The sequence below is a fragment of the Mytilus californianus genome, unplaced genomic scaffold (assembly GCF_021869535.1).
Source record: "Mytilus californianus isolate M0D057914Y unplaced genomic scaffold, xbMytCali1.0.p SCAF_7, whole genome shotgun sequence".
NCBI lineage: Eukaryota > Metazoa > Mollusca > Bivalvia > Mytilida > Mytilidae > Mytilus > Mytilus californianus.
In genome coordinates this window covers 21,359,487-21,374,731 of record NW_026262723.1, presented here as the reverse complement: position 1 = coordinate 21,374,731, position 15,245 = coordinate 21,359,487, and the positions used below count along the sequence as shown (strand labels likewise).

At 30.2% G+C, this 15,245-nt stretch overlaps 1 protein-coding gene across 1 annotated transcript; it reads left to right on the top strand.

Moving 5' to 3' along the window:
- Positions 1 to 6,240: 6,240 nt before the first annotated feature.
- On the top strand, positions 6,241 to 14,300 carry LOC127708134 (jmjC domain-containing protein 8-like). The gene is made up of 8 exons (XM_052212973.1): positions 6,241 to 6,362; positions 7,576 to 7,671; positions 8,704 to 8,849; positions 9,521 to 9,589; positions 10,720 to 10,839; positions 11,663 to 11,730; positions 12,995 to 13,129; positions 13,454 to 14,300. The coding sequence occupies exons 1-8, from the start codon at positions 6,277 to 6,279 to the stop codon at positions 13,532 to 13,534; spliced, it is 801 nt and encodes a 266-aa protein (XP_052068933.1). The 5' UTR covers positions 6,241 to 6,276; the 3' UTR covers positions 13,535 to 14,300.
- Positions 14,301 to 15,245: the final 945 nt, after the last annotated feature.

The window sequence follows — 15,245 nt, the reverse complement described above, 5'->3', positions numbered from 1 at the left end:
ACCTTTTGTGTTACAGTACTTTCTTAAGTTCTGTGTATCTTTATATACAACGTAGCAGATGTGAAATGATTGCCAATGAGATAACTATATATTACAGACTAAAGAATGCTAGAGCGCAAATGCTGAAATGTCTCGTCTGCTTTACTTATGATAGTATAAATGTTGAACGTCTGTAATAGTAAGGGTTTTACTAGAAGTGTCGCATGCGCTTAAGATTATCAATGATTCATAAGAAAGAGGTCAGGGTCAGATGAACCATGCCATACAGACCGGTACAAACATCCAGTACACCAAATATAGTGGTTCTGATGCTTACAGTACCTTAGAAGCTGACAAATCTAAACGTTATGTTTTTCCAATGAATTCGGAACATAAGGTCAAAAGTATATGAACCCTGACCGACATCCAGACATAGACATCTTACTAACATTCAATATATCAAATACAATTGAACTATTGCTTTAAGTATCTGATAAACTGACAAAACCATGAAAACTTAAAAAGACAAATGAACCATGAAAATGAGGTCAACGTCATATATGAAACATGCAGACAGACATGTACACCATACACCAATACAGTGGCCCTATATCATAAAGGTATAAAAGCAAAAGATCAAACCACATAAAATAAACATTTCCCAGTGATGCATGATAATGAGGTCAAGGTTAGTTGAAACCTTTCCAGTCAAAAATGTACACCTTACAATCATAACTTACATCAAATACAGTTACCCTATAGATTAACGAATCCGCGATACGGACTTGACCACAAAACTAAACCTTGATCCATGAAATAAGGCACAGTCGAGGTCTGAAAATATTAATACTTTGAAATGCTTAAATTTATCGAGGATCTTCGCTTTATAAATATAATGGGCATAAAAATGAGAAATGAAAATTATTAATACAAAATAAAACAATCTTAAATTTGTATAAGAAAATACAAAACGTATGAAGGACGGACAAATAGACTGATATTGCTTATAATTCACCAAGTCTGTATGGTATTATATGATAGTTAGATCCAATGGCATTGCACGATTAAAGCCCTATTCACCAACAAAAGAGACCCGGGTTAGTCATGCAAATCTAGTTAACAAATATAAATTCTGATATAATTGAAGAACGATTTGATCGTCTTCGTAGCATCAGGTCTTTCACGATCCTTTTCACGATCTTCAAAAAAGCGGTACGTGATCTTTCACGATCCAAAATATCAATTTTGTGTAAATATTTCTTCATTTACAAAGTATCTGGTTATGTTTACACAAAATAACTTTGAGAACCATTTGATTTATTCAGATGATATGGCTTTTGGAGAAAAGTAGTTTAGTCATTCGAACTATAAAAAAAAATCATGTTTGTTTACATTTTTAATGTCATTGAAATGTCGATGAGCAATCTGCCTTTTGTGGTTTTGTAAAAACGATGTACTTTTAAACCTGGATTTTCTCACATACTGATCATAATGTTGAACCATTTTAACACACAGTTTTATTTTGTTGTAAATTTGTCCTTGTAATTAATTAAATTAGATTAGTAATTGACCTTGCATATGTCTTCTCGATAAGATTGAATTCACGATCCTATACAAGAGCTTTCACGATCCAATCGCAATACTTGACCACCGTTAGGTATTCTTTCACGATCGTTTCTCTCGATTAACCGAATGACATCCGTGAAGTTATGTAATTTAATAATTCTTAGTTATTGCCCAAAAAATCAAGAGTAATGCATTCATGATGTGGGACATCCACATTTTTCTTAAATCCCGGAAAATATGTTTTAAAAACAATAATGTATACTTATTGCCACTTATTTATTATAGTTTTAAAGGTCCTTGATGTATCTACCTCAAATACATAACGCATTCAATCCAAAAATATTAATTCAAGTATCGTGCCATTAACAAGTTAAAAGTCGCATAGACAGCCGAGGGGAAAACGGCGAAAGGGTGTTCAGTCATATGAACAAAACATAGTTCACCATCTGACATCCTCCTATACCGTATGTGCCTAGTAGCTGCAGGTCACACAAACATATCGCACTTTAAGAATTAATCGTTATATTGAAATATTCATGATATACGACAGTTTTTACCGTGACTCGTAAGATATTGAGTAAAAACATTCGCAATCATTACCAGTTTCAATGGTATATGCATGTCAAAAAAGAAACAGTTGACATGAAATTACTTTTAAAATTAGAAGGAATAACACGATATACTTACTCAACTTTTTAAGTTCCTGATTTATCTTCTGGATTATACAAAATTCTATTTTATCTTCGTGATCCTCTGTGTGTAAATAAAAGTATAAACTGCTTCGCTCAACAACAACGTTGCTACTGATGATATTATGACGTCCGACGTCAATCGAAGTCGTCACTAATTTCCTCCTTACTTCGAGATGGAAAGGAAGCGCTTTGTATGATATACTAGTAAGTAATCGACGGTGATGTATGTTTTCAATGAATTGTATGCAGTTTTTAAAACAAGAAAAACGGATAAAAACAAAAAGAACATTTAAACGGCCAATAAGTCATATTATTAAAAACTAAAGCAGCTATAGCAAAACTTACAATGGGTAAAAATAATTACCCTGAAATTTTTCAGAAAAACCGGACGACCCAATTTTGAGTGATTGTCCTTTAAATGTCCATCTTTAGCGAATTTTGCAGGTTTTTTTTGCAATTTTAGTCAAAACTATAATTTAAAAAAGGTCAAAATGACTAGCAAGAAAACAACCACTAATAAATTAAATTGATGGAAATCGTCCATCAACTCCTTACAGAAGTTATTGCCCTTGAATGACGATATTTTCTTAACGTTTTTGGTCAAAATATGAAAAACTACATTAGTTAGAGAGAAACCTTAAATCGTTCAGCTAGATAAGATCTACATATGATTTAATGCGTCAAAATCGTCAGTTGACTCAGTATAGGAGTTATTGCCTTTCATTGGTAATGTAACCCATTTTTTGCATATTTTGTAATAGCTATGGTAGATAAAATGAAACTGCAAACAGAAAACGATCAGCAAGAAAGTATTAAAAAAATACCAAATAGCAAGAAAATTTCTACATACGGGTTATAAAAGTCGAAATTGTCAGAAGACTCCTTTAATATTATAGTAACTGTTTTATACCAATGTTATGCGTTATTCACTTTTACTAATATCTTGAAAACTATAATCGATAGAGATAAACGAATACCAACATATGACTAGCATATTAAAAATCATATACAAATTATTGAATATCGCCTAAACTCTCTGTAGACTCCTTGTAATCTTTTGTTCCTAAAAGACGATTTTTAAACATTATGCACACTAGCTATAATCTTGAAAACTGTTGCAGATAAAGAAAACTTTAAACAAAAAAAATACTCAGCAAGACAAGCTCTACAATCAATTATAATGACCGAAATTGTCAATTGAATCCTTATATGAGTTATTGCTCTTAAACGATGATTTTAATCAATTTTTGGCTAATATCTTGATTACTAATAAATAGAAAGAGAGAGACTGTGAACAGCGACTGCAACAAGTATGGCAAGCAATTTTACTATTTATTCTAACTTTAAGATATCTTATAAACTTTATAAGATATCTCATATAGTTAATAAAATATCTTATATAGTTTATAAGATATCTCATATAATCTATACGATATCTCATATAATTTTCTTTATAAGATATCTAATAAATTATAAAAGATATCTTATAAACTATATAAGATATCTTATAAACTATATAAGATATCTTATAAACTATATGAGATATCTTATAAAGTATATAAGATATCTTATAAATTTTAGAAGATATCGTATAAAGTATATACGATATCTTATAAACTATATGAGATATCTTATATAATATATAATAAGATATCTTATAAAAACTAGATCCTATAAGATATCTTATAAACTATGTGAGATATCTTATATAATGTATAATAAGATATCTTATAAAAACTAGATCCTATAAGATATCTTATAAATTATATGAGATATCTTATCAACTATATGAGATATTATAAAATATATGAGATATCTTATATATTATATGAGATATCTTATATATTATATGAGATATCTTGAAGTTAGAATAAATAGTTAAACGGCTTGCCATAAACAAGATAAGATCTATAAATATGTGAAAAAAACTGATTTTGTGGATCGACTTCTTATAAGAGTCACTGTCCCTATTAAAGTGGTAATTTTTGAGTTTCATTTTTTGCCATATAAAGAGCATGCATGCATCAAAAATGATCAACAATTTACACAAGATCTACAAGAAAATAAAAAATTGGAAGTCAATTAACTCCTGCTCAATATTTTCAAATATTATCCGAGTGGATCTGGATCCTACCTGATCACATTCATACTTAGAGGATGAAAGATGGCTGCCACAGTTTCTAATGATTTAAATGTTGCATATTTTACCAGATGTGCGATTCAGGTTCCTTTGGGCCTTTAGTTTAAATCCTAGTCCATTTTATGTAATTACTTTGACAATATACCGTAAACACGACAAATGAAAATAAGGAGGATGTAGTACGATTGCCAATCAGACAACTTTGAATATATAAAAATAAGAAGATGTGGTATGATTAATTGCCAATGAGGCAACTCTCCACCAGAGACCAAGCGATGCTGAAGTTAACAACTATAGGTCAACGTACGGTCTTCAACAATGAGTAAAACTCATAACGCATAGTAAGCTATAAAAGACCCAATAATAACAAATATAATACAATTCAAATGAGAAAACTAACGACTTGATTCATGCACAAAACAAAAAACGAAAAACAAATATTTTATACAACAACAAACGACAACCACTGAATTACAGGCTCATAACTTGCAACAGGCGCATACAGAATCTGGCGGGTTTAAACATATTTGCGGGCGTCAAACCCCCAACCCCTCCTAAAAATGGTAGTGGTGCAACATCACATTTTGTGTAGATCTTTTTCTGAGCATCCCATCTGGACCTGTTGCAAAAACACTTTTTTTGGTTTAAAAATATTTTACCAAGTAAAATTCAATATACAACAAAATATCTGAAACTTGAAAATAAATCTTAAGTGTCGTTAACTGTATTTAAAATTGTCAGTAAAAATCCGTTTAAAATCAAGGGCAGATAATCATATTGAATTTGATAGGAAAATTTGTGTTTTTTTTTTTATTTTTCAAGAAAATAAAGCCCGTGGCCCTCTATTTCTATTTGATATTTCTGTATTATTTATGGAAAGCAATTCATTCATAGAAATTTAACCAATTCTATCGTTTAATTTTTTCTCAATAAGGAAAGATAAGGTTTCACCTATATAACCCATATATTAAATGAGTCTTATAAAATAAGCAAATTATAGACGTGATTTCGTTAATTTCAATGTATTTAATTTTTAACTATAAAAAAAAACAAAAAACTCCGTGACCCAGTTTTTATATTGAAAATTGAAAGTACATTGACCCTAAAGTCTTTTACAGAAGTTTGAAAAATCGTATCGTCGAACATTTAGACACTCCAGCTACTTTAAGAACAAACAATAGCGATTTTCCCCAAATAAAAATAATGATCTTTTATCCGAAATGTGATGTGATATATCGGCCGATGGACAAGAACAGCTCATTCAAATGGAATTTCTTGAATTCCATGAGAATTGATAAATTCAAAATTTCTATACCAGTATATTTAGAAAGTCACTTGACACCACCCAACACCACAAAAAATAAACAGGACACATAAAGTTCAACTGATACTTACATTGTTTTTGCCAAAGAGTCTGCTAATGATAACTCTGTCCAATTTAGAAAAAAACCAATTGTGAATAGAAAACAGATCGAGACATTCAAAGTTTTGCCCACAAAAACAAATTCCCCAGATGTAGAAAAAAATCTTGCAAAGTTGTTCATTTTAGTGTTTAATAGACGACTGAATTAGAAATTAGAAGAGATCAAAAAGTCACTATAGTTTAAGAAACAAATAAATAAAGTCGTCTATAATTTCCTCATTTAATAAGACTCATTTAATGAAACGATTGACTTAGAAATAGAGGTTCAATGTTTTCTAGAATTACAATGATTCTGTGAAAAACGATATATATACAAGATTCCTTTACATCGATAAAAGGGATAGGGTTCAACTTCCCCCAATCGGCGTACGCCAAGTCGCAAAAAGTCGGAGAGACGACGGCTTTGCTTCGGAAGTTGATTCGAGTTTTATAATCCGGTATTGGGGTTTGACTAATGCCCAGATTTCTCCTTTGAAATGTATGACGTGTGGTACCTTCTAGTTCATATATTACTTACACTTATTGTTTGTTCAATTTGTGTATCTCTAGAAAACGGTGGATGGTAGGTGAATGGTTTTTGCCCAAATTCCGCAATTTTAATTCCCCAATTTTAGCCAATTTAGTTTTTTCATGATAGATCATGATAACAGACCCTGTTCTGAATTTTAAAAAAGTTTCCTAAAAATAATTTTGTTGGATGAAAGATATATTTTACTTTTTCCTAATTATATTCTCTTTTGTTTCATGTCTTTATAGATTTTTTAAAGAGGTGTTAGCTGACTTCAGTTACATTTTTGAAAAAAGGGGAATTTTCATCTTAAAATTAGTTTTACAGTTTAGGATAAATGTGCATTGTTTGGCAACATCAAGCCAGGAAATAATCAAGTGGCTTTGACATTATTTAACATTTATTTGATCAATACTAAAATTTTGACAATAAATCTTGTGTACAAAGTTGTTTTATATATAACAGATAAAGAAGAATGAAAAAAAAAGTTTTTTGAAAAAAAAAATAAATATCAGAACTGAATTGTCACTTTTTGTAAGGGGCTTTTTTGTCCTGTGACTTTCTGTCCTGCTTTCAGAAAAGTGTAATGTACAATAAGATTGAAGACTAAAGAAGTTCAATACTATGAACATGATGAATATCAACATCAAATATTATATATCTTAACAGAATTTATGGTTCTCTTTGATTATTGAAATTGTTAAAAAAATGAATATAGACTAAGAAAATCCAAAGTTTATTGATGAAATGTTTGGAAAAATAGCACATTTCTGATGCAGAAAATTAATTACACATTGCAGTAATAATAGTGTCTTAAGGTAAACTCTGTGGCAAGCCATTTTACTATTTATTCGAACTTCAAGATATCTCATATAATATATAAAATATCTTATATGTTTAGGTTTTTTTATAAGATGTCTTATAAACTTTATAAGATATCTTGTATACTTTATAAGATATCTTATAAAGTTTATAAGATATCTAATATACATGATATACTTTATAAGATATCTCATATATTTTATAAGATATCTTATATAGTTTATAAGATATCTCATATAGTTTATAAGATATCTTATAAAGAAAATTATATGAGATATCTTATAAAGTATATGAGATATCTTATAAAGTTTATTAGATATCTTGAAGTTAGAATAAATAGTAAAACGGCTTGCACTGGTAAACATACATCAACTAAGAAAATATTGTCCCAGATGTTAACCTTGCTATTATTGACATTCTTGATATTTTGAATATACCTTTTTAGGGCTACAGATGAGGCATCAATACTAGCTTTTGAAGGACCATGTAATATAGAAATTAGAGATGCAAGTCAGTTATCTCAAGAAGAATTTATTAAAAGGTTAGTTTTGTCTATCATATGAATAAAAAGAGAGGTTTTAGTTAACATTAATAAAACAGCAATACATCAATACAAATTGTAAAATATCAAGGCATATAATGAATACTATACCATCCTTATCATTGAAACTTAAGAAAGAGGGTTGTTTAAACCAAAATGAGTTAAATCAGTGAATATAAGACTGATTTATGTTTACAAATCCTTTACTTTTGATATAATTCACTACTACCTATAGGATTTGTTTCCCTTAAGTTTCTTTAACCAACAAATAGACTATAAAAAGCAAAAATGATAACCAATACATGTACTAGATCTACAATTAATTCTCAAGGTCAAAACTGTCTACTAACTTTTTACTGGAAATAATGTCCTTAAAGAATACATTCTGCCTGTAAATTTCCAGTTTTATTTCAAAGAAATGCACCTCTAAAACAACTTTCACAATTAAACCAAATTTAACATGACTGATTTGTAGTGTGTTTAGATTTCAGTTTGTGAATTATTTTATGATCTACATTTGTATCAACCAATGTGGATACCATGACTAAAAATAGATACAAGTTTGTGTTAAAATACAAATAGTTGACTAATATCTTAAAAACTGTAGTAGATAGAATAGGAAAATATGACGGGAGCAAAACAAAAAGGCTTGGTCAGTCATATTTTTTTGTAAACCATCAAAACTATCAAACCATTCCTTAATGGATTTATTGCCTTTTAATGATGATTTTAATAAACTTTTGCAATTGAGATTTCGGGGTATCATTGTGAAAACAATAATGGTAAGAAAGAAAGTTTAAACAAATACAAAATATCTCACTGGTCATTACCTAAAAGAGACTTTTTCAGCCTGAATTTTTACATAAATATCTATATGACATATTTTCCCAGATGAGTCATTTAGACTCCTTTGAAACTCTAGTTTAGCATAACAAAAAATGCAGACATAACACTTGTTTTACAGCAAAACTGTTGAACTTATGGCTTTTTAACATGCGAAAATGCTCATACAAGTCTTGTTTAATATTACAGATATGCTCACCAAAGTCCTGTTGTTATTAAAGGTGCAACAGATAACAGAGAATTTCACCAAATTTGTAGTAAGGATGAAATGATACGAAACTATGGGACCAAAAAGATAAGACTAAGTTCAGCTAACACATACTCATATGAAAAAAGTAAGTAATGGATCAAATACATTATCTATATCTGATCTAATTTATTCGTCCAAATGAATTTTTACTGTAAGAAAATCTTCTTAACAGATACCACTTGTTTAACTTGGTAGCAGTAAATGAAAAGCTGACTGAAAATTATAACATACTTATATATGAACTAGTACACATTTTTGTTTAGGGGCCAGCTGAAGCCCGCCTACAGGTGCGTGATTTTCTCGCTGTGTTGAAGACCCATTGGTGGCCTTGGGCTGTTTTCTGCTCTTTGGTCGGGTTGTTGTCTCTATGACACATTCCCCGTTTCCATTCTCAATTTTATTATATAAAATAAGGAGATGAGGTATGATAGCCAATGAGACAACTATCCAACAGAGTCCAAATAACATGGATTTTAGCAATTTATAGGTTACCATATGGTCTTCAGCAATGATGACAGTATTTTTTCTTTGCTTTTAAAGTTTATACTAATATACTTCTGGAATTGCATAAATACCAGTTTTCCTGTATTGTTCTTGACATTGTTTTATTAAAGCTACTTATATTTATTACATGTACTATGAAAGTAATTGTGGGAATGTAATAAAAAGTTGCATGTTAATGGGATGTTTTGTGTGTGCAAATATATTGGTGATGCATTAGGTTGAAAAAATAATAATGTAGACTGTTTATTTCAGGAGATGTATCATTAAAGTATTATATAGAAAATGTTATGAAACCTCAGACTTTAACAATGCTAGGAAATGGTATGTATATATAAACCCATTATTATGGCGGATTGTCATTTGTATGAAATCATCTTGTTTCCTCCCAGCTTTATGGGTAACAAATGAGCATTTTGTCAACTATATTGGTTGTATGAAATGATTGTATTAAAAGTTACATGTACTTCTAGCAGGTTCTTCTGACCTTTAGATCCTTTTATGTCTCGCCTTGACAGAGTCAAAAAGTGAAACTTAGGTATGCTGTTTCCAATGGTGGCAGCGTCAACAATGTCTTAGTTTGTAATTGTCAGCTTAAGGGGAACCACTAGTGGTAGGTCAGTGATATTTGGTATGAAGATGCATTAGCATTAGCACATCTCATTTCCATGAAAATAATTTTGCTCCGCCCCATCAGTCATGGTCTATTGACTTTGAATACTTTGCATAGTTTACATGTTAAGTTTGTGATTAGATCAGTTTAAGAGGAACTGCTAATGTTAATTAGTCAATGATATTTGGTATGCTGTTGTATTAGCATTTGTAATTCTCTTTTCCATGGTGATTATATGGTCCCACCCCTCAGCATTGTTCATTTACTTTGAAACATTTACATTGTTTACAAATTAAAGTTTGTGTTTAGGTTATTGTAAAGGGAACCACTTATGATAAGTCAATGGTATTTGGTATGCAGTTTTATAAGCATTGGCATTTCCCATTTCCATTGGGTAATTTGGTCCTGCACTTTAAGTCATGGTTCATTGACTTAGAATGTTTTGTATAGTTTACATGTTTTACTATCAAACTACAAAAAGGCAATGCATATCTCTGCGTAAACAGTATATTATGATTTATTAATCAATGTTAAGTTTTCGTGGTTAGGTCTGTTTTTCAGATACTTTAAGCGGTAGATCATCAATTGTTGGTGTATGGAATTATTGTAAGTTGAACATGTCTTTCTGGGCATATTTCATCTGACCATAACCTCATTTTTATGTATCACTGATAATATTAAGATTATGTGACCCCTGTAGTAAAACCTTGATCTATAGAACTTTCAACTAAAAATTCAATCGTGATCAGCAAAGCAGCCATGGAGTGTTTCTCCACAGTAAAAATACTAGTTGATCTTATCAGTTATTTCATTACTTAACAGAAGGTATACTTTTATTTAGAAACATTTTACTGGTTTGGTGACAATAACTATACAGAATGGGAGGATGTATTTAACAGATATAAACCACCACCTTATAAGTTACCACTTATGACTGGGGCCTACAGCTTTGGTGTTGCAGGTATTTTGTTCTTTGTGATTTTTTAGGTCATTCTTCTAAAAGTACATTGAGGTCCTATTAATTGAAATGAGAATGTCCGTTTGTGACTTATTTGACCCTGCAAATTAACAGAAATGAATAAAACTTTCCAAAAATGTAAGTGAAAATTGTATTGTAATGAGAAATATTTGACTGTAATGTTATACAGTAGCAAGGGGAGATAATTACTCTTCAATGTTTAAAACTTTGTTTTTGAGAGGTTGATAATAATATGCATCTCAAATTCTCTAGAAAACACGCAAACATTATCAAATCTGTTGCATGAATTTGAAAGTAAACAAAGATGCTGTTTTAAAAGCATGCAAAATCTACTGTAGGATATAATTAGAGATTTGTATGACCTTATAGCTTGTGGTATACAGCGTGAATACTTACACAAAGAGGTTGCATTAACAATACACTGCAACATTATTTTGTGCCAAAAACACAATTGTTTTCTATAGCTTTAAAAAAAATAGGTTTTCTGCTTTAAGCCCCAAAAAAAGTTGCATGGACCCCCATTTTTCTTTTGCAATTGTTTGTGTAATGAATTTATTCATAATTGCAAAGGAAAAAAAAGCATTTGTATTGGCAAGAAATCTATCTGCAGCTTTTTGTCACCTAAAATTGCATGATTTTACAAAAATTTATCTTATTCTACCTTCAACTTGGTAATTCCAAAAAAGCCTATAAACTAAGGAACAGTTTTATAAACCTGGTGAAATATCTTTTCATTTGGAAGTTTGCAATTTTTTTTTGCAAAATATTGATGAAATATGAAAACTTGCAATAATACATTTTGTAGATGCAGGGACTGGTGTACCATTTCATTTTCATGGTCCAGGTTTTGGTGAAGTTATTTTTGGAAGAAAGGTATTTTGTTAAATAAATTATACTGTACAGTTTAACCCAATCGATCAATTAGGGTTGGGAAGGTTCTATAAGTGGGCTATGTATGCCTTTAATTTTATATTCTCTCCAACTTGCAAACAAAAGTTTTCATTAGCAGATATATCGTAAACTGTCTATTAATCTATATGTCTAAAACCAATTCAAAATTAGACTTTACATTATTCTCGGGGCTGGTCCAGGACTTTTTAAAAGGGTGGGGGAAGTAATTCAATAAAAGTGAATATATACTTGGCAAAAATTTTTAGACTATATTATGCTAAAACTTAAATCGTTAAAAACATGAGATTTTACTTTTTCTTGGCGATCAAAGAATTTTTTTAAGATGGAGTACGTCCTCTACTCCCCTAGTTCTACCACTGTGAATGATCTTTAATAGGGTATCTTGATTGAAAGTTGTTAATTTTATTCCAATCTATCAACAAACAAGTCAAAAATAGAATATAGTGGGCAATTGTGTAATACTTGTATCAGGATAAATACAATTATAATCTTTCCTTCTAAGGTATTTTAAAAGTATTTAGGTTTCTCAATTATGATGCTACAATTCAGAATTCAGTGTACAGTTTATATGTTATATTAATTTTCCAAATTTAAACATCACTTTTCTGGCAATTCTGTACCATTTTGACTGGCTTCCTTTAGCAAAATGTACAACCTCCAATTCCATAGGGGATACTGTGAAGCGTTTGACTGTTGCATGCAAAATGTGTGTTGCAATGTGTCTGTAACTACTTAGTATAACTTAACATTTTGTATGGAAGTATTTATGTTGTTTGCATGGAACTAATTTTATACCTAATTTGCTGTAAGTTCTGAATTAAGAATTTATCTTAACACTGATATCGAGATGACCAAACTGACCTTAACTGCCCGTATTAAAAAAACTAACATAATTCCTAGAAGAACCCCTAAGCACAAAATTATACATATCTTTCCTCAAAACAGAAATCAATCACTGGTTTTGGATGGTAGGAATAATTTTTATTATGCTACACAAGCTTCAAAACAACCTTTCACTAGCAATAGGCTCCACAAAGGTTCCACAAGTGTTATATTGGTTTGAAAGATGACTTTAAACTGTAACTTGACAAAGCATTTTAGCAAATTGGTATTGTGAAAAGACAAATACCTTTCAAATACGCACAGTAATTGTTTTCCTTAAATTGAACAAAGTGTTGAATTAAAATCAAAATCTTGTGTAATAATATTAATTATTTGTTTTCAGCGTTGGTTTTTATATCCACCAGAGAAGACCCCCCTTTTTCATCCAAACAGAACTACCCTGCAATGGTTGTATGAAGATTATCCTAATTTACATCCAGATGATAAACCAATAGAATGCACAATCAATCAAGGAGAGGTAAGGATATCCGATATATATCTCTATCAAGTTTTTAATTACTGTGAATTCATTTATTTTCATAGATACTATTTTTGTGGATTTAGGAAAATAGGCTAACAAGCAGCTTTATAGAAAATATAAATGTTGTTGAACTTTTAAATTCATTGATTACCGGTAGCGGTATTTAAATTGTAATATTTATTTTAAACTAATGCTATTATGCTTGTTTTGTAATTGGCTATATGATATCAATACAATGCAGTGTATTAAATATTTCCACCTAAATTAAAATTATAAGTGAACTTGTGCCTTCCCATTGATAATATCTGACTTTTTTTTTAGATAATATATTTCCCAGACAGATGGTGGCATGCAACACTAAATATAGATGCCAGTGTTTTTATTTCAACATTCTTAGGATGAAGAAAATATATTAACAATCAAAACTATAAACAAACTTAGTTACTATTATATGAGTTATTATAATACCTTCTTAATTGACTAGGATTGTCAGAATTCAGAAGGTTGGTGGTTCTCTCCAGCATTCAGGCTTCGTCCACCAGGATTGACTGCCACAATATAGCAAATAGTGCTAAAATGGTGTTATATTTCAACAATCATCATCATCATCTTATGATACCTTAATATTTTTTATAAGTTCGTCATTGGTAATAACCTTTAACTGCAATCTTGCCGTCAATCTTTTCATCAATGTGTTAGACATGAACATTAGAAGGAAAGATAAAAAAAAAAGAGGCAAAAGATACCAAGGGGACATTCAAATCTCATAAGTCAAGACTAACAACACCATTTCAAAAAACACTAAATGGAAATCTAAGCCTAAAGACTGAAAACAAGAACCCCATAAACAACTATGGGTGATGTCAGGTGCACAGGAAGGGAAAGCAGATCTTGCTAAATGAGTTGATGTGATACAAGATCGAGTAATTTGGTATGGCAATTTTCATGAGGAATGATTTTTTTATACATTTCTCACAATTCTGGGATCTTTACTTGATACAATTTCAAGACATATTTTGTCTTCTTTATTTTAAGATATCAGCACAGAAGTGTAGTTTTTTTTCTTAAAGACTTACATCAGGATAACACATTTTACTGTAGTTTATCCAAGATATTGACTTCAGAATGGTGCATTAAGTGCAATAAAAAGAAAAATTAAAATTTTGAATATTGACTTCTTGATATGACCACAGTCCATTGCCATTTTGAAATTTGAACAGCTTTATGCTATCTGTCTGTTTGTCTATTCTTGTAGACCAGGGAGCATACAAGTTAACAGTGTTTATACCAACATAAAGCTAAGAACAATTCAAATTGACTATCACTATTTTAAATGAGACAAATAACAAAGACAAAAAGAAATAGATTTGAAAAATTTAAGGTCACCTTCAACAATGAGTAAAATACATTTTGTATTTGCATTTAATCCATTAACAGTATAAGTCTTATTTGTAGGTGATATTTAAATATATTTTATTGTCTAAGGCAAATACAATGTAGAATTGTCCCATAAATTACATTTAAAACAATATAGATGAAGAATTTTAGCAAGCGCTTCAGAGTCACCAAATTAACAAAACACTATTTTATTTCTAACACTGGTTCAATACCGCTGCTGGTGGGCTGTTTGCTTCCTAGGTATGATTATCCCAGTAGTTAGTGCCAGATTGACATTAAGAACATACAACTCTTAGAATTTCTGTTGAAAAATAATTTAGAAACTACCATGAAACTAAGGTTCCAACTGCCTCAGGAAAAGTTAACCTTAGATGGTGTGGATTATTCTGTTTATGTCCTTTTTGGTCACAGTGTAGCTCCAGAAGTATTTATACATAATTGGCTTTTGAATTTTTGGTTTTAGTGTTGTTTCATATTGAAGTATATCAAGAAAAGTGCCTCTACAGACACACTAAATTTAAAGTGTTTTTCTTGATAGTTAAGAATAGGACTTGACAGAGGTGAAAAACATAGATATCATGCATATGGATATTGAATTTTTTCAAAGTAATGAGTCTCATAATATGTACCATATGTGCTACTGTAAATTAGAGAATCAGATAACATTTAAAAAGATCAGTCATCAATAATTAATGTAGATTATAGTCAGATTTAG